This window comes from Helianthus annuus, chromosome 13, assembly GCF_002127325.2.
Source record: "Helianthus annuus cultivar XRQ/B chromosome 13, HanXRQr2.0-SUNRISE, whole genome shotgun sequence".
Taxonomy (NCBI): Eukaryota; Viridiplantae; Streptophyta; class Magnoliopsida; order Asterales; family Asteraceae; genus Helianthus; species Helianthus annuus.
This window is the reverse complement of record NC_035445.2, coordinates 125,045,319-125,071,832: the sequence shown is the minus strand read 5'-3', so window position 1 is coordinate 125,071,832 and position 26,514 is coordinate 125,045,319. Positions and strand designations below refer to the sequence as shown.

Sequence of the window (26,514 nt, the reverse complement as noted above, 5' to 3'; positions counted from 1 at the left end):
TTATTCATGTTCTTTTTTACTGCCATTACATTCAATTTGAACATACCATTTTGGGCATAGCCCTTGCCCACATACATTCCTCGTTTAGTAAGTACAAATTGATCGCTCTCAAAAACTAAATGAAATCCAAACTTATTAAGCAACCAACCCGAGACTAGGCTCTTGCGCAAGTCTGGGACATATAACACGTTGCTTAAAGTGAGCTCCTTCCCTGAAGTCCACTTCAAAATCACCGTTCCTTCACCCTTGATGTCCGCGGTGGCTGCGTTTCCCATGTACAGCTTCTCATCTCCCGCAAGCTCTTTGAAGGTGGTAAAGAGGCTCCTGTCTGGGCACACATGACGGGTCGCTCCCGTATCAACCCACCATCCTTTTGGAGTGTTGGTCACAGCATTGACCTCATCCAACATTGCGGTTTTGTCGGAAATCATTGCCACCAAAGGCATTCCGTCTTCATCTACCATGTGCGCATGCTCAGGCTTTGGTTTCTTGCATTGGTTAGCCCGATGCCCTGGCTCATCACATTTGTAACAAGTCCCTCGGAACGTTTGAGGTTTCTTTTTCACAACCCCTTTCTTTGGTCCAAGTTTGCTAGCCTTTGCTTTCTGTTTGTCCTTTTTCCCCTTGCCCTTCGCGCCCTTAGAGGATTTCCCATGCACAACCAGATTTGCGCTAGCACTAGATTGCGCAAGGCTGCCTTTTTGGGCAATTCTATTGTCCTCTTCAATCCGAAGACGAACAATAAGTTCCTCTATAGTCATTTTCTTTCGTTTGTGTTTAAGATAACTTTTCAATCATCGCTGCCACTTGGAATGTCTCGCTAAGTGTCATGCCTTCCGCAAAGATGTCATGTAGTATAATTTGGAATTCTTGGACTTGATTCATAACTGTTTTAGAATCAACCATTTTGAAATCCAAGAAACGGGCTACCACAAATTTCTTTGTGCCAGCATCCTCCGTTTTGTACTTCTTGTCCAACGCATCCCAAAGATCTTTGGAAGTCTTGACATTGTAGTACACATTATACAATGCATCCGAAAGCCCGTTTAACACATAGCCTTGACAAATAAAATCCGAGTGCTTCCAAGCCTCTACCGCGCTCAGAGCCTGAGCGTTGGTCTCCCTTCCGCAGGTTGGGGAGCGGATTCAGTTAAGAACCTCGCAAGGTTCATGGTGGTCAGGTAGAAGAACATCTTCTGCTGCCACCGCTTGAAGTGTAGACCCGAGAACTTCTCGGGTCGTTCAGCGTGATTAGCCACTGTGGACGCTCCCACAGTGATGGCCTTCAGGGGGTTCCCGTCACAACATTTGTGGTGTTGTTAACGTTGACATTTTCGTTCGACATGCAGAAAAATTAAAATTCTAAAGTTTAGTAAAAAATTCTGATCTACGCAAAAACCAGAAGTAAACTAGTAAATTTTAATTTTACCACAAATTTACTGTTTAGGCTTCTAAGTCCAACTTTGAAGACCAAAAACAGAAAATTTTTAATATTTAAAACTTACTGACTGGCTTCTAAGTCCAACTTTGAAGGCCAAGGCAGAAAGTTTACTAGCAATTTTAGGACAAAATTAGAATGTAACCACAAAAGTTTTCAACCAAAGTCGCTCCTTTGAAGATGAAAACAAAAAAAAATCTGTTTTTAAAACACAAACTGAGTGAATCAAAACTGGTTTGAATCACAAAACAGAATGGTTTTGATTACACGGACGGTTTTAAAAATTTGTTTTAAGATTGTAGGAACCGTTCGCGTAATAATAAGAAAAATAACAAATTTTCTTACTGGTTACAATACAAAGAAACAAAGAAAGCAGAATTACAGTACAACTACAACTGAAATAAAATAAAATACAAGAACTTAGATGAAGAAGAAGACTGAGGCACATGTTCAACACGCTTCCCCTAAAACAAATTTCGAGTCTCCCAAGAGTACTCGTTTTGTTTCCCAGGGTACAACAGCCGGAGCAGTAGAACTGCCGGAGTTCGCCTACAACCCGAAGGTTACCTTGAAACTTGCCAGAAGAAGATGATCAGAAGTGTGAAGAAAGTTGTTTGCATAAAGCTGTTGTTGCTGGTGTATTCTACAGCTGGGTATGGAGCTGTATTTATACAGCTCCTAAGTTGAAACAGTCAAAAAGGAATTAAAGAGAGGTTTAAATTGCATTAAACATCTTCAATGCAATTTAATACGTCATTTAATTCTCAGTCAAAGACCGTTAACTCGTCAGTTTCGAAGCCGAACTGTAACTGCACAATCATTCAATGCTGGAAGCTTCTACGCGCGTGCGCACAAGTCACACAGGTGCGCGCATGCCCAGGTCTGCACGCCCATGCGCGGTGCATCCTTTTTGCTCACTGTCATGCGCGCGTGCGCCACGTCACCTGTGAGTCTATACGAGGACGCCAGTCACGCCGTATTGGCTCACTCTGGTGCGCCGCGCACGCCACAACAGGACCCATGCACCATGCGCAACCGCGCGCCTTCGTGCCATGTGTACCCGCGCGCCACTTGGTCCTTGCAGCATCTATGATCCACCACGCGCACGTGGTCAAAAATACAAAGGAGGCTCTCGGCGATGCGAGTGTGCGAAGTGCAAAGTGCGCCATCAAAGCGCCACATTGCGTCTCATCGCCCTCGCCATGCGCGCGCGCGAGCGAGCGTGTGCGAGTGCGAGTTAGGGCACTCCGCACCCTTGGCGAGGACACTTAGTGTGTGCTTCCATGAAACAATAAGGATGGAGAGTTCCCACTTAAATACCCATTTAAGTTCCATCTCTCCTCCGATGTGGGACAAGGTGCTACTTTCCCTTTTGTTTCAGTATTCAATGTTTCAAACACCCAACTTTGAGCATCGATATCTCATTCATCTTAGCTCCATTTTGGACGTGGTTTAGTTCATTGCGAAGCTCTTCCAACATAGAACACAAACCCACAAATAAATATATAAAACCTGCTCATTTTATGATATTTATTTCTAGTCAAAAATAGGAAAAATCATTTTCCTATATTTGTGAAAAATGCTATTTTCACTTATTTTTCCAACAGATACGAATCTGTATCAAGTGGTATCAGCAGCTTCAGGTTGCCGGGATGTCGGATGCTAGGAGAGACCGTGGGCAGAACCGTAGATTCACCGCCGGAGGCAGCGGCCATGATCGACGTGATCCTCGCGACATCGAAATTGAAAGACTTAACCAGCGGATTCGTGAACTGGAATTGATTCACCAACCGTTTGACGATCTTTATCATCCGGATTATGAGGACGAAGATCGCACCAATATCGACTCGGTCATATGGGATGATTATGACCGGCAGGAACCCTTCCACAACGTTTTTGCCAATCGGGACAACCCTCGACAGCTACGGCCGCCACCCCTTGTTGATCCGATCAGAGCCTTGGGTTTACGTACGGAAATACCTGAGTTTGAAGGTCGTATGCAACCAGATGACTTCCTGGAATGGCTCCATACTGTTGAACGAATTTTTGATCTCCGTCAGGTACCGGATCATTTTAAAGTTAAATTAGTGGCTATTCGATTGCGCAAATATGTGTCCTTATGGTGAGAGCATGTACAAAAGAAGCGTGCTAGGGAGGGGAAACGTAAGTTTGAATCGTGGGACAAGATGAAACGTCTCATGCGGGATAAATTTTTACCAATTAATCACAAACGGGATTCCTTTTGGAATACCATAAGCTGAAATAGGGCACTTTGACGGTCGAGGAATTCATTGTTTGCTTTGAACAATTGCGTATGAGGTGTGATGTGGATGAATATGACGAACAGGTGATTGCGCGTTTTCTTGGGGGTCTTCGAAATGAGATCGCCGATATTGTTCACCTCCAACAATTCTGGTCTTTTGCGGATGTGTGTCTTTTAACAAAAAAAAGTCGAAAAGCAATTAAGTGCCAAGTCGAAGACACAGCCTCGGTTCTCTTCTAGCCGAGGTGCACCTCCCTCGTCCTCTACTGTCAAACCCGAGAGCACCAAACCGGCGCCCTTACTCGCACCGGTTGTGCCATCAGGTACGTCCTCAGGTGCACAACGATGCTACAAGTGTAATGGGATTGGCCACCTTAAGCGGGAATGTCCTAACAAGCAGGTCATCGCACTCCTCGATGACACACCCCCTACTTTTGATCCAGAACCCGAATCTGATTCAGATTCCCCAGCCGAGGTTATATACCCCGACAAGGGGGAGGCCTTGGTTTTACAGCGGTTACTACACGCAACGGTTGCCGATCCTTCTGATGATACCGCGTGGCTCCGTAACACTATTTTCCAGACTAAATGCACCTCTAAAGGAAAAATCTATAATGTGATTATTGACAGTGGAAGCTGCGAAAATATCGTCTCCACTACTATGGTTGATAAGTTAAAGTTGCCACTTCATGATCACCCGGAGCCGTATCAACTCACTTGGTTAAAGAAAGGTAACCTTTTGAAAGTCACTCAACGTTGCCTAGTTCAGTTCTCTATTGGAAATAAATACTCAGATGAGGTCTGGTGCAAGGTCCTCCCGATGGATGCGTGTCACATTCTCTTGGGGCGTCCTTGGCAGTATGATCGTCGGCCAAAACACGATGGGTTCTGTAACACATACACGTTTAAAAAAAGACGGTGTTAATATTACACTCATCCCGTGTGACCCACGCCAAGTGGGAACCGCTTCCATGTTAGTTACACGTTCGATTTTCACTTCTTTGACTAAGGTCGAACCACATAGGTGATTTTTGGTCTCTTTCATACCGAACCGAATGACGATTCTCCGACTATTCCCACTGAGGTACGTCCTTTGTTGCATGAATTTAGCGATGTTTTTCCGGATGACATACCTGCAGGTTTGCCTATGTTACGGGATATACAACATTGCATTGATTTCCTCCCAGGTGCAAGTATTCCAAATAAACCGGCTTATAGGATGAACCCTAAGGAATACAATGAGTTGCATTGACAAGTTGTTGAGCTCTTGGAAAAGGGTCTTATTCGTGAGAGCATGAGCCCGTGTGCCGTTCCGGCTTTGCTAGTCCCGAAACCTAATGGCACATTCCGTATGTGTATTGATAGTCGGGCGGTAAATAAAATCACTATCAAATACCGTTTTCCGATACCGAGGTTCGATGATTTGTTGGACCATTTGCATGGGTCTAAAGTTTTTTCCAAAATAGATTTACGAAGCGGCTACCACCAGATACGCATGAGGCAAGGGGATGAATGGAAGACCGCCTTTAAAACACGGGACGGTTATATGAGTGGATGGTTATGCCTTTTGGTTTATCAAACGCTCCAAGTACCTTTATGCGTTTAAAGAACCATATTTTTAAGAGTTTCATCGGGAAATGTGTCGTCTTCGGAGGTTATTTCCTTGGGTTACTTGGTTTCGGGTGACGGAATTCGGATGGATGACTCGAAAGTTGAGGCTATTACCACGTGGCCGACACCGACCTCTTTGCATAATGTCCGCAGCTTTCACGGATTAGCTTCGTTTTATCGTCGGTTTATCAAAAATTTTAGTTCGATTGTTGCACCGATAACCGAGTGTTTAAAGGCAAACCGTTTTTTGTGGACAACAGAAGCCGAGGCAGCCTTCAAAGCCCTTAAAACGACTGTAACTACAGCACCGTGTTTGGCCTTACCGGATTTTTCAATGGTCTTTCAAGTGGAGTGTGACGCGTCAGGCTTAGCTATTGGCGGCGTTCTTAGTCAAGGTTCCCGACCCATTGTTTTTTTTTTTAGTGAAAAGCTCAGTGACACCCGACGCTGGTATAGCACTTATGACAAAGAATTTTACGCCATCGTACGAAGTTTGGAGTATTGGCGTCACTATCTACTGCCTGCTGAATTTGTTCTTTACTCTGATCACCAAGCTCTAAAATTTATTCAGGGGCAGGCCAAACTCGACCCGCGTCACGCTAAATGGGTTGAAACTTTGAAGGACTTCAGTTTTGTTATTCGGCACAAGTCGGGGACGGCAAACTCGGTTGCCGATGCATTGAGCGGGAGGCCCTCACTCACGGTCACCTCTTCTTTCGTGGTCACCGGGTTCAAAACGTTCAAAACTTTGTATTGTGATGATCCAAATTTTCATGTTATTTGGCAACACACCGGGTCCGGCTAATACAAATCGTTCTTTTGTAAAGATGATCTATTGTTTCGAGGAAGTCGTCTATGTGTTCCTTACTGTTCATATAGGGAGGCGCTAGTGTTAGAATGTCACCAAGGAGCTTTGGCGGGACATTTTGGTCAGGATAAAACACTTGCACTTGTGAACGATCGGTTTTATTGGCCGGACATGGCAAAAACCGTGGCGATGGTTGTAGCTCGATGCCGAGTCTGTCACATCGCTAAAATGAAGCATACCAATCAGGGCCTATTTCACCTTTACCGGTTCCGGAGCACCATGGGAAGATGTAAGTATCGATTTTGTGTTGGGGTTGCCATTAACTCAAAGGAAAAAAGATTCAATAATGGTTGTGGTTGACCGGTTTTCAAAAATGGCTCACTTTGTTGCTTGTGTAAAAATGTATGACGCCTCACAAATTGCACGCCTTTATTTTGATGAAATTGTTCGTTTGCATGGCGTTCCAAAAACGATTACCTCAGATCGAGATGTTAAGTTTGTCAGTCACTTCAGGCGTACGTTATGGAAACATTTGGGTGCAACGCTTCAGTTTAGTTCTTCCCGCCATCCTCAAACGGATGGCCAAACCGAGGTAACCAATCCACTTTGGGTAACTTGTTACGAAGTCTAGTGGGTGATCATCCAAAACGGTGGGATTTGGTCCTTCCACAGGCGGAATTTGCGTATATCCGATCCAATCATAGTTCTACAGGCCAAAGTCCGTTTATGGCAGTGTATGGACGAAACCCATTTACCCCGCTTGATCTAGCGGCCTACCCCGAGGTGGACCATTTTAGTGCAGAAGGTGAAGAACGGGCCAAACAAATTAAACGGCTACATGAACAAGTCAAAGAACAAATTATCAAGCACAATTTGCAATATCAGTCACGTCACGGGCTAACCTACATCGACGAAAGGTGATCTTTAATGAAGGTGATTTGGTTTGGATTTTTCTGCGCAAAGATCGTTTTCCTACTGGAAGGAGTGGTAAGTTAAAGCCACGTGCCGATGGGCCTTTTCGTGTTTTAAAGCGCATTAATGATAATGCTTACAAAATTGATCTGCCGGGACACTACAAAAGAAAGGAGATTTGTTAGTGTTCAGCTCATAGATAATTAGATCTTTCTTCAGATCCTGGATTGTGGATTTTGTTTGCATCTGAAATTCCTGAGTCACAAATCCAGGTGGTGCCCGAGATGCCACCAGGCAAGGCTTGGATCCTGAAAGCAAAACACCAAACTGCAGTAAGCTTGGATCCTGAAAGCAACAATTAAAACAGACTTCATTTAAAATTTAATAACTGTTAATAAAAACTTCTTAATCCGTTTAAAACAGGTAGGAAATGATAATAAAAACTTCAAACTAAAAATTGTAGGACTTTCCCCTCAAAAGGGAGTCCTTCCAGAAATTCTCGATGACTAAGGGAGACCCAAAGCCAAAGAGGGGGTTTGGAAATAGTTTTCAACCAGCAATTGACGCGCCTCGGTTATTACCTCATTAGCTGCGTCATTGCCCCAAGCGCAAAGATACTTTTACACACGCCCCAACCCTTTGTTTAATACACCTCATACTTTATTTCTTTTCTTTTGCTCCACCGATGTGGGATCAATCACAAACTTCACTTTCTAGTTTCCAACCTGCTTTGGATTACTCTATTTTCGATTGTGTGCTAATTGCTAGTTAATTTTACCTCATCATCTTCTTCGATCGTCATGTGTTTCGCAACTATAACCGAACTAATATTCTTCGAATCGGATCCATTTCTTTTGTGTCATCATCCAATTGTACCTCGACAACTTGCGCTAAGTATGCATATGACGATCAAGTTAACAAAATGACACGGCATTTTGCAAGAATAAGCGAGATTCTGAACCAAAAAAAAAAAAAACCAATTATAAGTGGTGTTTTTTTTTTCTTTTTTAAAGCTGACATCTTCATAAAAAGTTCCAGATTGTTCATTGTTATAAAAAATAGTACTTTCTTGCCATTTTTTTTTTTAAAAATGATGGTTTGTTAGCAACTAGAAACCAAATAACTAAAAGCGATGCAGCTTTAAACACTGCACTAGTAATCATATCATGTTTGCTGGCACTTGTTAATGTGAAGCAAATTATAATCACAAGTGCGTAGAATTACTTCAAAAAAATACCATTTCTATCTCACATCGATTGCTGGACAATATTTGTTCAGCTTTATAATACATGCTTGAAAACCAAATGCCACCACGCTTGGTAGTGCTTGCCTGTAACTCAAGCGAGGCTAATATAGATGGTTGGCTTTATTGGTGCATAAGCTGGCTTGCCCGTTCCATGTAGGGAGTTAACCATGGTTTTAAATGGGCCAAAGTTAAATAGGCTCAAAAATAGCTTTCATTTTGAGGGTTAGTGAGTTTGTCTACCTTTTGGTATGTCTTGGGCCGTCGGGTGGGCTAATCGCTAATGCCCACAACTTTACATTCTTTTATTCGGTTTATAAAAAAATTGAAAGGGTGTTGTCCCTATAACAAAAACAACAAAAATAAATAAATAAAACACAATGGGAGCTATAAAAAAAAAAAATCTATCCTGTCCCGCACATTTATCTGATTAAAACGAGCTATCAAGTAAATATGAGAATGAAACGAGTATTGATAATTTCAGTTTCAAACCTGATTGGCTGATTGTAAAACCATGTTCCTTATCTGTCGTGTAATAGGCTATTAGTTTTTCTAAAAAAATAATTTCAATTTCATACCCAAGGGTATCGGGTACATCTATTAGTTTTTCTTAAAAAATAAATACTCGTTGGGATTATCAAACATATATATTTTATTCTTTCCATTCTAAATTTTATAAATTTTTAATGTTTTTAGCAAATACAATAAATTAAGATATGATAGCTTACATAAATATCATTATCATCATAAAACGTTTGAAAAATCTAAAATATGTAAATTACATGATTATATAAATCTCAAAAGATAATTTCATATCCCGTAGCATACAAATATAAATAATATCATCTGAATATGTATCTCAAAAGAAAGACTTAGTTTCCACACAATAAAGTTGTACTGAAATGAATCATTATCAGGGGCGGATATATATTAGACCAAGGGGTACCGCTTGGTCGGAAAATTTTTGACGTTTTTAGTGTAAATTTTGGAAAAATTTGACGTTTTTTCGATTTTGTTACCGCTTATTTATAAAACGTTCCCGCTTGGTCGGAATCCTAGATCCGTCATTCATTATTATACAAGGGTTAAGAAAAAATAAAAATAAATATTAATTTTTTAGAGTATATGATTCGGGTAAACGAACATATATATTCGGGTATTTTTGTTAGGCTCATTTTTTGTCATCCCCACCGTAGGCGAAGCTTTTAAGGGGCCAAGGTCTCCCCCATCTCCTCCAATTTTTTTTCTCAATAGTGTAGATTTATACGTATTTCGTCCGAAAATTGTATATACGTATTGAGTTCGCTCCCCTGAACTAATTTTGCTTAAAAATTCCTGCCTCTTGATTTTCTTAAGTTCATCCCCCTTTATATATTTTTCCAAGCTTCACTATTTATCCATACTATCAAGATGTAGTAAAATTACTAATAAAGAAGTCAACTGGACTGTAAACGTAAAAATCTAAAACTTAATTACAAAATCTACAAGTTAAACACTATTTGAGGGACTAGTTTTGTAATTTAATCACATATATAAATGCTACAACTACAAGCATCAGAAACACCCACATGAAAGAACAAAACCGTAGACCATATCATTCATACGATGGGGCTAGAGTGCGGAAACAACAAGGCATCCTCCGGCAATCCAGAGGATAAATCTTTGTCTGCACCACCACCGCCACCGGAACATAGCCTCTACCACCAAATGTTTAAGCGAACTCCGAAGATGGTCATAATCTTCGCTGTGGTGGCGCTTTCGTGTTTGGTTCTTTATCACTCTTCCTTCACCTTTCCATTTTCGCGCGACTACAACTCTTTCTCCTTCGGCACTCGCCTTGCTAGTTCTGTAAGCGTATAATTCACTTAACTATTTTTGTTTATTTTTGTCAGTTTCTTCTTTACACGTTACTTTGCAGTGGCGGACCTAGCCCAAAAATTCACGGACATCCCTTTTTTTTTTTTTTTTTTTGAGGATCAGGGGTATCCTTTGTATAAAACTGAAATTTTTTATTTTTTTACACTACGAAAACGGTACGGAGACGGGGTAGCCTGTGCTACCCCTTCTAATACACTAGCTCCGCCGCTGTTACTTTGGCTTTGTTTTGGATCGACCTTAGACCTAGTGTTACATAACCGGAGTGGCCTAACTATATAACTTAAACCGGTTGACTCTATTAGAACTGAATTTTATTGAAAACTAAATCTGATTTTGTAATTAGATTGATTGATTAATTTTATTTTGTGGAACTAGTTAATGATGTAATCAAAGTTGAAGTTTATACGCAAGTAATTGTAATTTAATTGGGCCTGACTGAGTTTAGTTTCTAGATACCATTTCTATAAACTAGAAATAACTTCCATAGATTTTACATACAGAGACTAATGTAGCAGGTTAAATATAATACTTAGAAATAGACTAAAATTATCATGGTAATATTTAATTGATTACTACTAATAATATATTACAAATCCCAACTATGTTTTAACAAGTTTCATATATTTAAATTTTAAAAAGTCAAATGAATACTAAATGATATTAATTTATTTAAAGGGTATATTGTTTATAAACAATTTAATTTTGTTATCAATGTGTGTTGAAAATGGTGTGTGAGTTAGTTGTATAAAAAATAATAATGCTAATAATAAAAATGTTTAAATCAATTTTGGAATGTATGTCTATAACTTACAAATTTGTAAAGACATCTAAAAGACTAACACACATGAACATTTAGCAAACTTCATATTTTTTTTAGTTTCCACTCTTGTTAAATAAATATAAAGTGACAAATTAAAAATGTCACTTGCTAGAAATCAATGATCAATAAACATTGTCCATGTTGTGTGAAATTGCTATAAAAGCAAAAGATTACAAAAAGAATGTATCCAGAATGATATATGTGTTTATTTAATTCATTTCATTAATCAAGTGTGTCTCATAAATAATATGCAATGAACAATATAGGTGAGAAGTTAACCTAATCAACTTACAATTCAAATAGTGACAAAATGATACATTTTACACCATGTATATCTATAATATGCATGATTACATAATCTCTTTATAGTTGTTACACTAACTAGCAGAGCATTACGACTGGTTGTTTTTTTCCAAAATTTAAACGTAGAAAAAAGCACTTAATAGCGATAATGCGATGTATTCGGAAAGTTCGAAAAGCTACATCGTTGTAAAATCATACTTTAAGAAAAACAAATAAGAGAAATTTAAAGTAAATTTATATATATAACTATTATAAATGACAATTATAATATATGAATGTAAATCTAGTTGAGATGAATCATTTTCTAACGGCAAATTTCTTTTAGTTTCTGTCGTTTGTGGAACTTGAACCCACGACCTCTTACTTTCAAACTCAGGTGTTTTAAGATTTTACCTTTGTCAATAGACCACCACATCATTGATAGTTGAGATGAATCATTTGACATTTGTTTACTAACACAACTTAAAAAGAGCAAAGGGTTAGCAAGTGGATGCAAAAAATCGCCTTTGCCATGATTCGAAAACAGGAATCTAATTGAGATACAACACTTTTATGATTTTTAATTCTCAATAATTATCCTACATGTTAATTTCTAAACAAAATTAACAGTGATATTTTAGGGACCAATGAAGAGTTGTCATGTGACAGGCAATCAATTGTTTTTTTTTTTTTTAATTTATATAATTAAAAACCAAAACGGGATAAAAACAGGGTGGCAAAGTGCACGTAGTTGGCTGGCACTGTTAACGGAAGTTCCAAATCGTTATAGATAGTAATAGTAATAGTATAGTAATAGTAATAGTAATATGTATAGGGTTAGATCAAATAAACGTCTCCTAAAAAATAAGAAGTCGTAAAAAGGGTATCAAACGGACTTGGTTGGCCTAATTGTAAGTTGTAAACTGTCTCATCGAACTCTACGCTATGAGATTTTAGGTTTTCACTTTTGGATTTATAACTTGTAGATTTTAGAATTTTTGTTTATATCATTGTGTCTTTTTATTTAGCACTGTGTCTTTTCTATATTTGCGTCATTGTGTTTGGTTTTTCCTCGCCATTGTGTTATATTTTCCGGCATCGTGTTATATTTGGCTCGATCCATTGTATTATATTTTACGATCTATTGTGTTTTTGTATACTTCCTAGAATTAAGAGATTTTGTAGGATAATTTTACCCACTATTCATAAAAACATATCTATAAAAACGATTCATAATAGTTTGTTACTTTCTTTATTGTCATATATTAGTTTTCTGTTACTTCCACTTAGGTTATTTTCGGCTATTTAAATTTTAGATTTACCAATAAAATTGTTTACTTCTCTGAACTATTTACTATTTTTTATGAGGTTGAAATATAATAATGAAAGTACATTAATTATACAATTTTAAATAAAATAAAATTTGTATAACTAAATATTAAGCTTAGTTGTATATTTATTAACATGTTCTTTTATTTTGAACACATATTTTGGAATGGATCGTGGGAAGACTGGTCGTTGACTTCATCCCATGTTTCAGGTGCCAACTGTCACGAATCACCAGTGCTTTTTGTGTGAATTTTAATGAAAAAGAAATATAAATTAAATCATTCATTTTTATCTAAGATAACGATTTAGAACATTCACATCAAAGCCTTCATCTCATCAAGATTTTTATAATTTAACTAAAAATACATTATTTTTTATGTTTTATATATTTTCTGAAACCTCTTACATTCAACTCTCGGTCTTTATCTTATTTATAAACACTTGTTTTAATTTATTTTTTTTAATCTTTTTATACTTTAATTTCTACAATTTTTCTTTATTATTGATAATAGATAATCTAGTGGTGTTTTAATTTTAGTTATTTCATCTATTTTCCTTCTTTATCATACAGAAAGTATATATCTGAATAATCTTTAAAATGAAATAGTAGAATCCGCTATCTTCAAATGATCTCATCGTCCCACCTCAGTCTCAACCATCAACTTCAACTTCAGTTGCCTTCTCCATCTAACACCGTGATCTCAACCTCCATGAAGACTCATTACTACAATAAACCAATTGAACCTCGTGAGCCTATAAATATTGATATACACTATTGCATCCATGTTATACATAACACCAAAAATCGCAACATATACACACAATCACAATTGAAGGCAGGTGCAAATGCATAATTAAACACGCTACACCAAAGTCACTAAATCCATCCTTTACTTTACTTTTTTATTAAAAAAAGTTAAATTGATTAAATTTATCTTATTTAACATCCATTAAAAATTATGAATCAAGTCCTAACAAAGTAACAAACTTTTTAGAGTACAAAATTTATTTCTAATGCTTAAACACCAAAGCTAAAAAAATCTATGCAAAAGTGCAAAACATGATATGCATAGAGTAAATAAATACTCAATTAATACCAAAATATTCAATATGGTATATTTTTAGAATTACGTATATATATAGTCAACTTGCTTGCATTTATTTTGCTTTTCAAATTATTTAATTTAATAAACTATATATTTGTTTCTATTCCATTACCTGTCCTCGTTTGCAATATTATAGATCCAACTTGCAATTTCTTGTTAATTTACTGAAAACATGACCAAGTCATGCCTTCAATTACATTGAATATATTATAAGTTTGTTTTAAGAGCTATTCACATATAAAATTGTGTAAAACATGATACATGATTAGTATTAAAAGGGGATTAAGTGTCAACTGTGAAAGTTGATATAGGTAAGAGTCAATAGGTAGAGGATCTTGTACATTAATCCAGAAGTGTGAGAAGTGTATTATAACACTATATATAACACTATATAACACCATATAAACACCGTATGAACACCGTATAACACTATGTAACACCATATAACACCATATAACACTATGTAACACTATGTAACACTATATAACAAATATAACACTATATTTTGTCTGATAGCATGTCTATGATAGATGTATAGTGTTATATTTGTTATATAGTGTTATACGGTGTTTATATGGTGTTATATATAGTGTTATAATACATTTCTCACACTTCTCACACTTCTGGATTAATGTGTAGGATCCCTACCAAAAAGTTGATATGCAACTATGAAAGTTTATATGTCAATTGTTATATTTTTAGGGTAAAAATCAAATTCAAATGGATCTTAACATGCTATGCTAAATGTGAGAAGTGAATGAAATTTTTTATTTTTTTTCCTCATCTACTCAAACATGTTTTTTAAATGAAAACAATAAAAAATAATCATTTCTAGTAGAGTAATTATTCTATAGTAATTATATAAACACTCTAGAGATTATGTAATTACTCTACTAATTATATAAACACTCTAGAGATTATATAATTCCTCTACTATAGTAATTATATAAATTTATTTTTTTCTTAATTTTTTTAGATTTAGGACTAAAAACATGCTTGATTAGGTGAAAAATAATAATTTCTCCTTCAATTCTCCCGTTTAATATGTTAAGATCACTTGTAGTATAACCTTTTCTGAAATTAAGTAACCGGAACTTCCAATCAGTTCCCCGTTTGAAATTTTATAAAAAAATTTTCCATTTTTTAATTCTAATTCTTGCTTCAATTTTTGTTTAATAGGATATCAATCTTAATGAGTTGAAAATCATACTTAAAAAGGCTACAATGAGTAATAACACAGTTATCATTACCACTCTGAATGACGCATGGGCAGAACCAAACTCTATGTTCGATCTTCTTTTAGAGAGCTTTCGAGTTGGGAATCAAACGAAGAGGTTTTTGAAACACTTGGTCGTCGTAACTTTAGACCAAAAGGCGTATACTCGGTGCTTGAAGTTACATCCACATTGTTACAATCTTAGAACTGATGGGACAGACTTTTCAGAAGAGGCATATTTTATGGCACCGGATTATTTGAAGATGATGTGGAGAAGAATTGACTTTCTACGAAGCGTTCTTGATTTAGGGTATAGCTTCGTCTTCACGGTACTAACGGCTTCCACTTCTATCTTTCATGCAATACAAATATAAACATATAATTATGTTTTTATAATGAAAAACCTATTATGTTAAAAAAAACACAGATTGTGAAAGATATTTTTTTGTTTAGATGTAGATAAAGCATGAATATTACAAAGTATTTTTTTTTCTACTTTTGGAGATTATCTTAAGGTTAACATTAAGTGTAGTAAACTGCCAAAATAGTCTCTGAGGTTTGCTCACTTTTGTCACTTTAGTTCAAAACTCAAACCTTTTGAATCTGGGTCCCTGTGTTTTCAATTTTTTTGTCATTTTCATCTAAAATCAAAATATGGTTAGATTTTTCAGTTAACATCCAGTTTTTTTTTTTTTCCTCCCTTTTAATGAAGGACAAAATGGTCTTTTAACTTTAATTATAACAAATTAAAAAAATCTGACAATTTTGCACTTCGTTAAAAGGGAGGAAAAAGACAAAAAAACTGGATGTTAACTGTTGAATGAAAATGGCAACAAAATTGAAACCACATGGACCCAAATTCAAAAGGTTTGAATTTTGGACTGAAATGACAAAAGTGACCAAATCTCAGGGACCTTTTTTGCAGTTTACTCGTTATAAGTGTTAACTTATGTAATTTCAAAAATAACAAAATTAACTTTTTCTCTATATTCAGGATGCTGACATAATGTGGTTTAGAGATCCATTTCCACAGTTTCACAAGGATGCTGATTTCCAAATTGCTTGTGATTATTTTAATGGTAACCCATCAGACTTACAAAACCTACCAAATGGAGGTTTTAATTATGTGAAATCAAACAAAAAAACAATTCAATTTTACAAATTTTGGTACAACTCAAGGCTAACTTTCCCAAGCCTACATGATCAAGACGTGTTCAACAAAATCAAGTTTAGTCCTTTCATCACAAATGTTGGGTTACAAATTCGGTTCCTGGATACTGGTTACTTTGGTGGTTTTTGTCAGCCAAGCAAAGATTTAAACAAGGTATGCACAATGCATGCCAATTGTTGTGTTGGGTTGGAGAACAAGGTTCATGACCTTGGGATCATGCTAAGCGACTGGCGGAAATATCAAAAATCGCGTGTGAATCAAACGTCGACACAAGGGTCCACGGGTTCATGGACAGTTCCTCAACTTTGCAGGTATTTTTCCATGTTTACAAGTTGTATTCTAAAAACACATTACAACAAGTTAATTAATTGTATGCATATTTTTGGTAGATATATTCACACTTAAAAATGTGCAAGTTGTGAATTTGCTAGAAGAAATGTGTGAATGACAAATACCCCCTTAAGCCCTTAAAAGGTAAAAAATGTAAAAAAGAAATTTAGATACAAGGACACTATACCTAAAAATCTATAACATCATGTCTTAATTTCATTTTACACTTTTTAGACATAATTGACTCTTTAACCAATCCTTACCCAATATATATAATGTGTGTCCATGTATATCCACATGGGAAGGACAACTTAAAACACCATACTTGAAATTTAAAATAGCAAAAACTGTATAAGCACCCTTTTACATAAAGGGGTATTTTAAATAGACAATTAAAACTTAAAATCTATCACGAGTTTTAAGACAGACTTGTGTTAATATTGTCTCGAATTTGCGTTAGACTTTGCAGCGGATTGTCTGATTGAAATAGCATTTTCTATCGTAGTGAAATTTTAAGTGTAAACCTTTTTAATCCGCGTCATTTTATTTTAACATGTTTAGAGGTGTCATCTTTTAAGTAACGTACACGTTTATTTATTTAACTTATACGAACGACGACTATCACTTATAAATTGACATAATTTTTTTATATTTACATGTCACGCGTAACATATACTTTTGTCATGACAACATTGTAATATGGTAAAATGTTTTTTCTTTTTTTGGTCACAGGGGTTCTTTCCATCGTCCTCGCGCCCCAAAGAAGAAAGAAGGTCAAGGAAGGAAGAGTTGATCTATCGTCGCGTAACATCTTGTTCAACATTAACCTGCATAACCCGTTTTCGTGAAGATTTTGGATGCAAAATTTCAGAGTTTGTTATTAATCTTAAAAAGTGTACAGAAGATGGTACAATCAAGAAGCTACTGATAAAGGGCTAAAGTGGATTTATTTTTACTTCATTGTAGAATTTCGAATCTCTTATTCTTGGTTTTCAGTATTTTTTCCAACTGTTTTGGCCACAACAAGTGGCTTTGATGACTGAGTCACTAATTTAAATTCATAAAAGTAATAAACTTATGTCAAACTTGTAAATGTTTAACTTATGCATGTGTGAAGATAATATGAACTCTAGTTAGCATATTAGTATAAGAAAACTGCTCATTTCTTCATTCTCAACATCTAATCTTGGTGAGTCCTAGGCAGACAACTCGAAATGTTTCTCATGCACGTGTCAAACCGCATGTATGTTGTTATTAGGATATCCGAAATAATTGCTATTTCAAGACGAGTACTTTTTATTCCTAAAGCAATTTCACCCCCTTCGATCTTTCTTGACTTGCGAGCAATGAAACAATGTATGTGGGTTGTTAATCAATTCCGCATGTAGAGGTGATAACCCGGATGAACTAAGGAGTGATGCAAATGTTTCCTTCTGCAACAACAAAGTGTTTGTACTTTTGGCATATAAAAAGGGAGAAATTGGAAAGTTTCAAAGTGGTTTATATGTAAAAGTGAGAAGAGAGGTTTTCTCATTATATAGGAACTGAGACATCTCTTTAAACTGGTGCGGTTCAGGTCTGGAAGAATAGACACCAACATGCAATTGTTAATCAAACCATTGTCACTGTTCAAATTTACACGTACAAGATGCCAAGTAACGAACCATCACAGCCATTCAGGTTAGATATAAATATCAGTCACCCAGTATGATTTGAGCTAGACTGAAGCATCGATAGGAGCTACGTCCATCCGTAAGAAATAAGTTGGTAAGGCTGAGCCACACTTTGGCACAAAGTGTCAAAAATACAAAGACAGTTCAAGCAGTGTACCATCAATTGTCACATTATGCCCATCGCCCACGGTGATGTGTTGCACCCGTTTAGCCCTCACCTCTTTCTTATTGGTAAAGATGTAACATCCACCTAAGACTCCCACTTACATGCCTTTAGTAGTTGAGGCAACCACGCATTCAATATGATAACACAGCCCATTTTATCGTTGGCTCGGCTGGTTTGATCGAACCCAGTGAAGTGGTTAACCTGATTTCTAAACATTGCCAAACCAAATCAGACTGATTGATATACTACACTTACAAACCTATTAAACCAAACGACGAACAATACTAGTTGTATTGCTGCATCGGCTCAGTGATCATACTAACATGAAACATATCAATTAAGTCGAAACAACTTAGACTTTGCACAAGTACTCCCGGCTTGCAACCTCCTAAAAATGATTTCAAATTCTACAACAGAATTCGGTAATTAATAGTTCAGTTATAGAGATATAACTCAAGCTATAATAACTTAGTCTGTAGGACTTTCGATGCCTGGAACATTAAATGCTGCAATTTATGCATAAATCCATGATTAGGGTTTTGCATGCTACCTATTAGCCACTGATAATCTAACGAAGCAGAATCCGATAAAGGCTCCAAAAACTCGCATCTTGTTAAAACGTCAGGTGGGGGTACTCCCGCAATGAGATTTGTATCAAGTTTCGGTTTATTTTTGGTCAATGTTTTTGACTTTGGGACAGGGGTGTGGTCAATGGCTGATGGTAATGCACCTGCAACTATCTCCTCTTCAAAAGGCAATGCTCTTTGTGGTTGCAAGCAGAAATCGAACCATTGATGCACAAGTGGAGACGGCCCTCTAACTCGACCTCCGAGTTCGTCTTTAGCGATGCCTGAAGCAGCCGGTATTGCCTGCATGAAAAAATGATTAAAAAAAGTAATGAGTAAAATGCAATTTCCATCCCTAAGGTTTGGTCAGTTTTGCGACTTTCGTTCAAAGGGTTGTTTTTTCGCATCTGGATCCAAAAGGTTTAAAATCTTGCCATTTTCATCCAGCTCGTTAACTCCATTATATTTCTCCGTTAAGTCAAGGGTATTTCCGTCTTTTTGGTTGATTTAAGAGGTTTTGAATACGTGTACATTAAGCTAAATGCTTGTACATAAAGTGAAAAAGACTGAATTGCCCTTTAAATTAACAAAAAGACGAAAATACCCCTGACTTAACAGAGAAAAATGGATGGAATTAACGAGCCGGATGAAAATGGCAAGATTTCAAACCTTTTGGATCAAGATTCGAAAAAACAAAATCAGGGACGAAAATGGCATTTTACTCAAAAGTAATATGATAACTTTTTGGTATCGAGCTTGTGTTAGGTCAAAGATTTGGAGTACTGTTGTTATAATATTGTTTTGTATCATAACTAATGCAATAACTATATATAAAAGACTAAAAATTTGAAAAAAATGGTGGTATACAGATATATAGGGAATAAAAACTAAAGTTTTTGTAAAAAGAAAACTGAGCATACCCATAAATCGGCCCATAAACTAGCTCCTGATTTTGGAACAACCACAGCAACATTCGACATGCGTTTAGCAGCAGGAACAATATCACTACTCCACCCAACAGCCACCCAAACATCACCAACGTTAAATGCTTTAAGATAATTTGCACTATCAAATAGCCGAACCTATAGATATACCGTTGCAGTAAAGATTATTATATCATTCTTACCCATATTACATATCTTAATATTATCAATATAGAAACATTTATACAATCACCACTATGATACCTGATTTCTAAGTGAAGCAAGTTCATGCTTCACAGCATTTCTCCCACCAGTAACTTCAGAATCGATGTCACTTGTATTATATGATGCCCCCAAGTATTTCAATACTGCACCAATCACCTCTCTTGGAGAATCAACCATCGCAATCTTTCCAGCAAGATCGGGCCGCCACAGGTCCGACCAGTCCTGCAATCATTATTCATTCTTAGAGATGGGAAAACGGGCACGTCGGAACGGTTGGGTAACCGGTCAAAATAGGTTCGGGTCAAAAAGAGGTTTGTTTTAAGTAAGAGCATGGCTGGGTTGGTTTGGTTGAGCTGAGTGCTGACCCACCAACACTTGTTCCCAATTTTTGAATTTTACAAACAAGTAATGTGTAACATATTAGTATTTATTATAATAATATATAATGTTTTTTTTCATAAAACTAGTATAAGTCCCCCGCATTTCCGGGCAGGGGTCGTAAAACCGTCCTACCAGCATTGCGAGGGGGCGTAAAACCATGCTAAGTAGCATCCAAACGACGCCCAAAACCGAGAAAAAGCGTAAAACAAAAACACGAATTTTCTAACACCAAGTGATTTACAAAACGTATACGTAAAGTGATATTGTAAAAAGTTTTAATAAGGGGGGGGGGGGATTAACAACTTTGAAATTGAAAGTTGCATGGAAAGAAAAAAATTTTACTAAAAGACAAAAAAAACCCCAGGGACCAAATGTGACCACCAAATATCGTGCTAACTGCAACGGAACGACGACAAAATCCGGGAAAAACGAAAAACAAAAACACTAATTGTTAAGACAAAGTGACTTACGTGACGTTACACGTAGACGAAGTCAAATTTTATACCGACACGTTTTAGAAAGTCGAGGGGGTCAAAGTGATATCGTATAAAATTTTTAGAAAATGAGGGTAAAGGTGGCAACATTGAAAGTTGAGGGAAAAAAATCTTTCACTAAGAGACGAAAGGAAAAAAATACTGAGGGACCAAATGTGACCACCACCAAACAAAGTTTGGTGGCCAAAATCAAAAGTCACAAAGTTTGAGAAAGGGGAAAAAACCTTTGAAAATTGAGAGAAAGGGGAAAAAACCTTTCAGTATAAATTAAAACGGAAAAACATATGAGGGACCAAATCTGACCACGAAACAAAGTTTGGTGGCTAAAACCAAAAGTTATAAAGTTTACTATCCCTAAGAATGTTGTAAATTAATAAATGTATAATGATTAGATGGTTGTAGGCATTTGAATGCACTCTAGTGACTTTCACTCGTTTGATCCATTTTACATGGTTCCTTTATAGCTAACTTTATTTTATCTGTTTGCCCATTACAGAATTGACCCGTTTTCATATATGAGTTAATATGGACAAATCTCTATACTTTGCAGAACTAACCTCTATAGGGGCCAAATTATGTTGTCGAAATTTGTTTGTTTTGTAAGCTATTACCATGCTTCCCCATCGATATGGAACAGCATATATCTTACCCTGAGCATCTGATTTTCCTTCACTATTCCTGCGCAAATACACCTGAGATTATTATAAGACAGCCCTTAAATTAACAAAATCATTGCAATAAAATAAGAGTAACCTAACAATAAAACACATTATAAATACTAAAGAACAAGTGCAGCTGTGCGCATATAGCCTATATATTGCCTATGCAAGACATTAAACATGTATATTACCTTCCACTTGTCACTTAGAGTGTGGAACCAATCTTGATCATCAACACCTTGTACGGGTTCAATTAATTTCTTACTGATGGCAAAATTAAGCCAGGTGTCACCAAGAGATACGATATCAGCAGCCCCAGCAGATTTAGAAGTAACAACTCCTTTACCAATTGTTGTAGAGAGCTCTGAAAAGATATCTTGTATAGTTCCACGAAACTCTAGACGAAACTTTACTCTCCTTCCTTGAGATTGTATGAAACTCTGTGTAACAATGAACTTCTTAAAGAATGAAGATGATAACTGAAGTCTGTAAAATGAACAAAATTCAAATGTTCTTCCTACTAGAGCGAACTAGAAGGTTTTATACATTCAAATACATTTCACATAAGACACCTTCAAAATATGGATAAATAACAGAATTTAAGTCACGAAACCTTAATCCATAACGGAGGGACTGAGTTGCGCAGAGCAACGATTCTCAATGGAACCGTAAGAGCATAAGTTTTTGATTTGTAACTCTCAAATGCAGCTTTTAATTCTTCACTATCATATCCTCTAACATCTTCACTGTCTGTATTCACAAATGAAACAACACTCATACATATATATCATATACATGAAGTCCTGGTGTAAAAATCATAACATAACGTCATATATATGAAGTTCTGGTGTAAAAATCATAACATAACATATACTCATCTGGAGCTTTAACCTTAATCAGCAATAGTTTGATTTCAATACTTTATTAACTAATTTGATCTGAAGTTTTGGGTTTTGACTTTTGATCCCAGAAGGTTATGCGCACATCACGTATGCGAGAAGTTTAGTATTATGAATACACCAAAAAGTTATTTGTAGATTATATATTAACTTGTTGACCTTTAAACACTAAAAAATTAGAGATTAAAATTAATAAATACAAAAAAGCTCTGGTACCACCAAAGAAGTTTTTAAGTATAACCAAAATAAGTATTCAACTCTACGTGTACAAATAGTCTATGCAAAAGGTTCAACTAATCTATGCAAGAACTCACTTAACAACTTCATCAGCTCACTGTATAAGCTTATTTAGCACATTCTAAAACAATATAAATAAGTTTTCTATTAGGATTATAAACTTAAACAGCCTCATCTCAATCGCTCTTCTCTAAGCCTCCAACTCCCCCTCGTTCTTCTCCACAACCTTCTCCTTCTTGTCATTTGAGTTACAACTTCCAACCTTCTCTCTCTATTGTCAAATTTACTTAGTATTGGTCGATTTCAGAAATTCGTGCATGCGAGCGCATTATGCGCGCATTTTAAAACCAAGGCGTAAACAATACTTAAAATATAACATAGCATATATTCATTTGGAGCTTTAACCTTAATCAACGATAGTTTGATTTTTATACTTTATTAACGAATTTGATCTGGAGTTTGAAGCATAAACAGCAACAGTTTGATCTCTCTCACTTTTTAATTCAAATAAAATAACAATTTAATGTGTTCTTCTTCGCAATTGACTCGATTAACTAATTTAAACAGTAAACCTAAACCTAAATTCTCCTATAAGGAATTTACCTGATTTCAAACCTATATCAATACATACAATCGTAAACAAAATCAACTGAACAAAAACCGAATTGGTGAGTCTGTATCTCCGGGTTTGACATCGCAGCCCTACCGTTTGTTTGGTGGTGTTTTCTGTATCCAAACAAACGCGAAACTATCTTATTTTTACCATTTAAAATGAATTTTAAATTACCTATCCGTTGCCTACTCTGATTCCTATCACATAGCATATATTCATCTGGAGTTTGAAGCTTAAACAACAATAGTTTGATTTCAAATTTTCAACACTTTACTAACTAATCTGATCTAGAGTTTGAAGCTTGAACAACAATAGTTTGATTTCAAATTTTCAATACTTTATTAACTAATTTGATCTATAACTTGAAGCTTAAACAATACTTAAATTATAACGCAACATGCATTCATCTAGAGTTTGAAGCTTAAACAACAATAGTTTGATTTCAATACTGTTAAACTAATTTGATCTGGAGTTTAAAGTTCAAACAATATTTATATTATAATATAGCGTATATTCATCCGGAAAACTTAAAGAATACTTGAATTATAACATAGCATACATTCATCTGGAGTTTATAATCTAAACAGCAACCGTTTGATCTCTCTGTCTCTCTCTCACTCTGATTCAAATAAAATAATAAATTAACACACACTTCTTCACAGTTAACTTAACTAACTAACTTAAACACTAAACCTAAACCTAAATTATCCGATAAGTAACTCATACCTAATTTCCAAACAAACAACTGAGCAAAAATAGGTCAAATAAGTAACAAAAACCTTGAATCGAGTGACTATCAAGCAATGCATTATCATCGGAGACACCTACAGCCGGCGGAACACGGCGGGAGGTGGCAGCAAGGCAGGCGGAGCTACGAACGCCGCCGAAGGTGAGAAAAAGTAGAGCGGCGGAAGTGGCGAGTACGGGGATCAGATTATCTGAATCGGACGGTTGAGACTTGGTGGAGGATGAACGGACGGTGAGATTCCGGCGAGATGAGGGTTTGGAGACGGTTACCGGCGTGTTGTTGGGATTCCGGTGGGGAAATAGGAAGGGATTGGTGTGGTCGAGAAGTGACGTATGTAAGGTAGACATTTTTTTATTGAGTGTTTGTTATGAGAGGTGGAAGTAGAAGAGGTGTGTGGGTGTGACTTGTGAGTTTTGGATGAGTCGACTCACTGATTTCTTTTTTGCTTTTAGGTTCGTTAGGGGTGATTAGGTATACAGAGTCCTTCCCCGTGGAAGTAGGACTCCACCAGGGGTCCGTGTTGAGCCCATTGCTTTTGCGGTTATCTTGGATGAGTTGTCCAAGTCTATTCAAGAGACAGTTCCGTGGTACATGCTTTTTGCGGACGATATAGAGCTAGTTGCTGAAACTAGACAAACCCTAAATGCGAGGCTAGAGGAATGGAGAATAGCGTTAGAAGGCAATGGTTTAAGGATTAGTCGGTCTAAGACTGAATACCTTTATTGTAATTTCAGTGGTGCAGGTGACAACGAGGACACTCAGGTTATCATTGAAGGTCAAGTGGTCCCACAAACGACTAAGTTCAAGTACTTAGGATCGTTTGTGCAAAGGGACGGGGAGATAGATAGTGATGTATCTCACCGCATCCAGGTTGGCTGGTGTAAGTGGAGAGCAGCCACTAGGACATTGTGCGACAGGAGGTTCCCGACAAAATTGAAGGGAAAATTCTATAGGATAGCAGTTCGACCAGCTATGTTATACGGGACAAAGTGTTGGGCCATCAAGAAAACTCAAGCGCGCAAGATGGAGGTAGCGGAGATGAGAATGTTGAGGTGGATGTGTGGCCACACGAGGTTAGACCGAATAAGAAGTGAGGTTTGTAGGGATTGGTTAGGAGTAGTTAGTATATCAGACAAGTTAAAAGAGGGGAGATTGAGATGGTTTGGGCATATGAAGAGGAGGCAGTTAACAGAACGAGTTAGAGCAATGGAAACCATAACAGTGGAAGGAAGAAGGGGTAGAGGCAGGCCCAAGTTGACTTGGGATGAAAGACTTAGGAAAGATTTGGTAGAGTTGCACCTCTCTAAGGACATGGTTCAGGATAGGAGTTCGTGGAGACGTAGGATTAAGGTTAAGGACTTGTAGGTGAGGGTATAGACGTGCCCTAACTTTGCCTTGGGAAGGGGGGTTACTTTTCTTTTACACTTTAGGTAGGTTAACATATGATGATTTTCTTGTATCTATGCCTATGTGTGCATGCTAATGATCTATCTGACTACTGCTACGCTATTTACTTATCCATCTTTCATGTATCTACCTGTTGGTTGTTTTGGAGTCGGGGTCTCTCAGGAAGCAGCCTCTCTATTCGTAGGATAGAGGAAAGGTTTGCCTACATCTCACCTCCCCCAGACCCTACGAATAGTCCGGCTATTTGTGGGATATACTGGGTATGGTTGTTGTTGTTGTTGTTGTTGTTGTTGTTGTTGTTGTTGTTGTTGTTGTTCGTTATGGGTGAGTTTTGGATGAGTCAACTCACTGATTTCTTGTTTTTAGGTTCGTTATGGCAGCTCAACCGACTATTACGGGATGGCATCCAAGGAAGTAGTACCTTTGTCCCAATGAATTAACTCTCGCTATGTCAAAATTCTTTACCCTCAAGCCATAAAACATTAGCGACGTCTTATCCTTGCCATAAACCCTACTCTTTTATTCCATCCACCAATCACACACTTTTTCAAGAGATGGACCCCACCTCAAAGTCATGCTCTCCTGCCCTTGCACTCCTTAATGGAGAAACAAATAGCCAGCCCCACTCTTATGGGTGGCGGCGATGTTGTGGCGCAAGAAAGTACCAGGGGAGGGTACCCTTCTTGGTAAGAAAACTCAAGCAACAATTGTAGAGGCCGTGCCATAAGGATGCGGGCTTGGAGGCTTCAGCGGTGGGTGATGATGGTGGTGCGAAGGCTAAGAAGTCCAAGAAAGCAAAGAAGGCCAAAGCTGAAGGTTCTGGTGTCTCTAAGCCTTCTGCTGTTTGATGGTTATTCGTAGCTTTCTTAGCAAAACAACTTATGGTTTGTAATGTTACTTTGAACAATATTAGGTTTCCAGGAACCCTTAAGGTTCCTGTTGGTGGTGTGTTGGGCCTGTATGGCCGTTTGAACAGTAGTTAATCTTGCAAGTTACTAGGACTTGCCTTAACTTTTATTTGAAAGTCTTTTATGACTTTCTTTGCTATGGTATGCTGGTTAATTATGCTACTTTTGTTATGTTTTTATTCTTATGCCTTTTTTTGCTGAGTTAGTT

General features: G+C 36.9%; 3 protein-coding genes and 1 non-coding gene across 4 annotated transcripts; 2 read left to right on the top strand and 2 right to left on the bottom strand.

The window, feature by feature from the left end:
* Window positions 1-7,495: 7,495 nt before the first annotated feature.
* Window positions 7,496-7,648, bottom strand: LOC118486171. Its single transcript, XR_004878027.1, has one exon. It is a non-coding gene; the product is annotated as a U4 spliceosomal RNA (small nuclear RNA).
* Window positions 7,649-9,875: 2,227 nt separating this feature from the next.
* On the top strand, window positions 9,876-17,507 carry LOC110899292 (uncharacterized protein At4g15970). The gene is made up of 4 exons (XM_022146173.2): window positions 9,876-10,123; window positions 14,870-15,235; window positions 15,901-16,388; window positions 17,140-17,507. The coding sequence occupies exons 1-4, from the start codon at window positions 9,881-9,883 to the stop codon at window positions 17,198-17,200; spliced, it is 1,158 nt and encodes a 385-aa protein (XP_022001865.1). The 5' UTR covers window positions 9,876-9,880; the 3' UTR covers window positions 17,201-17,507.
* Window positions 17,508-18,583: 1,076 nt separating this feature from the next.
* On the bottom strand, window positions 18,584-24,396 carry LOC110899291. Its single transcript, XM_022146172.2, has 7 exons — window positions 24,023-24,396; window positions 22,108-22,244; window positions 21,686-21,934; window positions 21,393-21,527; window positions 20,000-20,182; window positions 19,733-19,894; window positions 18,584-19,115 (listed from the first exon to the last, which is right to left on the bottom strand). The coding sequence occupies exons 1-7, from the start codon at window positions 24,336-24,338 to the stop codon at window positions 18,705-18,707; spliced, it is 1,593 nt and encodes a 530-aa protein (XP_022001864.1). The 5' UTR covers window positions 24,339-24,396; the 3' UTR covers window positions 18,584-18,704.
* Window positions 24,397-24,582: 186 nt separating this feature from the next.
* LOC118485853 lies at window positions 24,583-25,356 on the top strand. The gene has a single exon (XM_035982347.1). It carries the CDS (start codon window positions 24,583-24,585, stop codon window positions 25,354-25,356), a length of 774 nt encoding a protein of 257 aa, XP_035838240.1.
* Window positions 25,357-26,514: the final 1,158 nt, after the last annotated feature.

Bases quoted from the DNA above. Each gene is read 5' to 3' on its own strand.
- LOC110899292 (XM_022146173.2), top strand. From the start codon at position 9,881: ATGGGGCTAGAGTGCGGAAACAACAAGGCATCCTCCGGCAATCCAGAG. The intron at 10,124-14,869 runs GTAAGCGTATAA...TTTGTTTAATAG, and splicing joins GCACTCGCCTTGCTAGTTCT to GATATCAATCTTAATGAGTT. The intron at 16,389-17,139 runs GTATTTTTCCAT...TTTTGGTCACAG, and splicing joins ACAGTTCCTCAACTTTGCAG to GGGTTCTTTCCATCGTCCTC.
- LOC110899291 (XM_022146172.2), bottom strand. From the start codon at position 24,338: ATGTCTACCTTACATACGTCACTTCTCGACCACACCAATCCCTTCCTA. The intron at 22,245-24,022 runs GTTTTTGTTACT...TTGTGAATACAG, and splicing joins TGATAGTCACTCGATTCAAG to ACAGTGAAGATGTTAGAGGA. The intron at 20,183-21,392 runs GTTAGTTCTGCA...TAATGATTGCAG, and splicing joins ATAATTTGGCCCCTATAGAG to GACTGGTCGGACCTGTGGCG.
- LOC118485853 (XM_035982347.1), top strand. From the start codon at position 24,583: ATGCTTTTTGCGGACGATATAGAGCTAGTTGCTGAAACTAGACAAACC.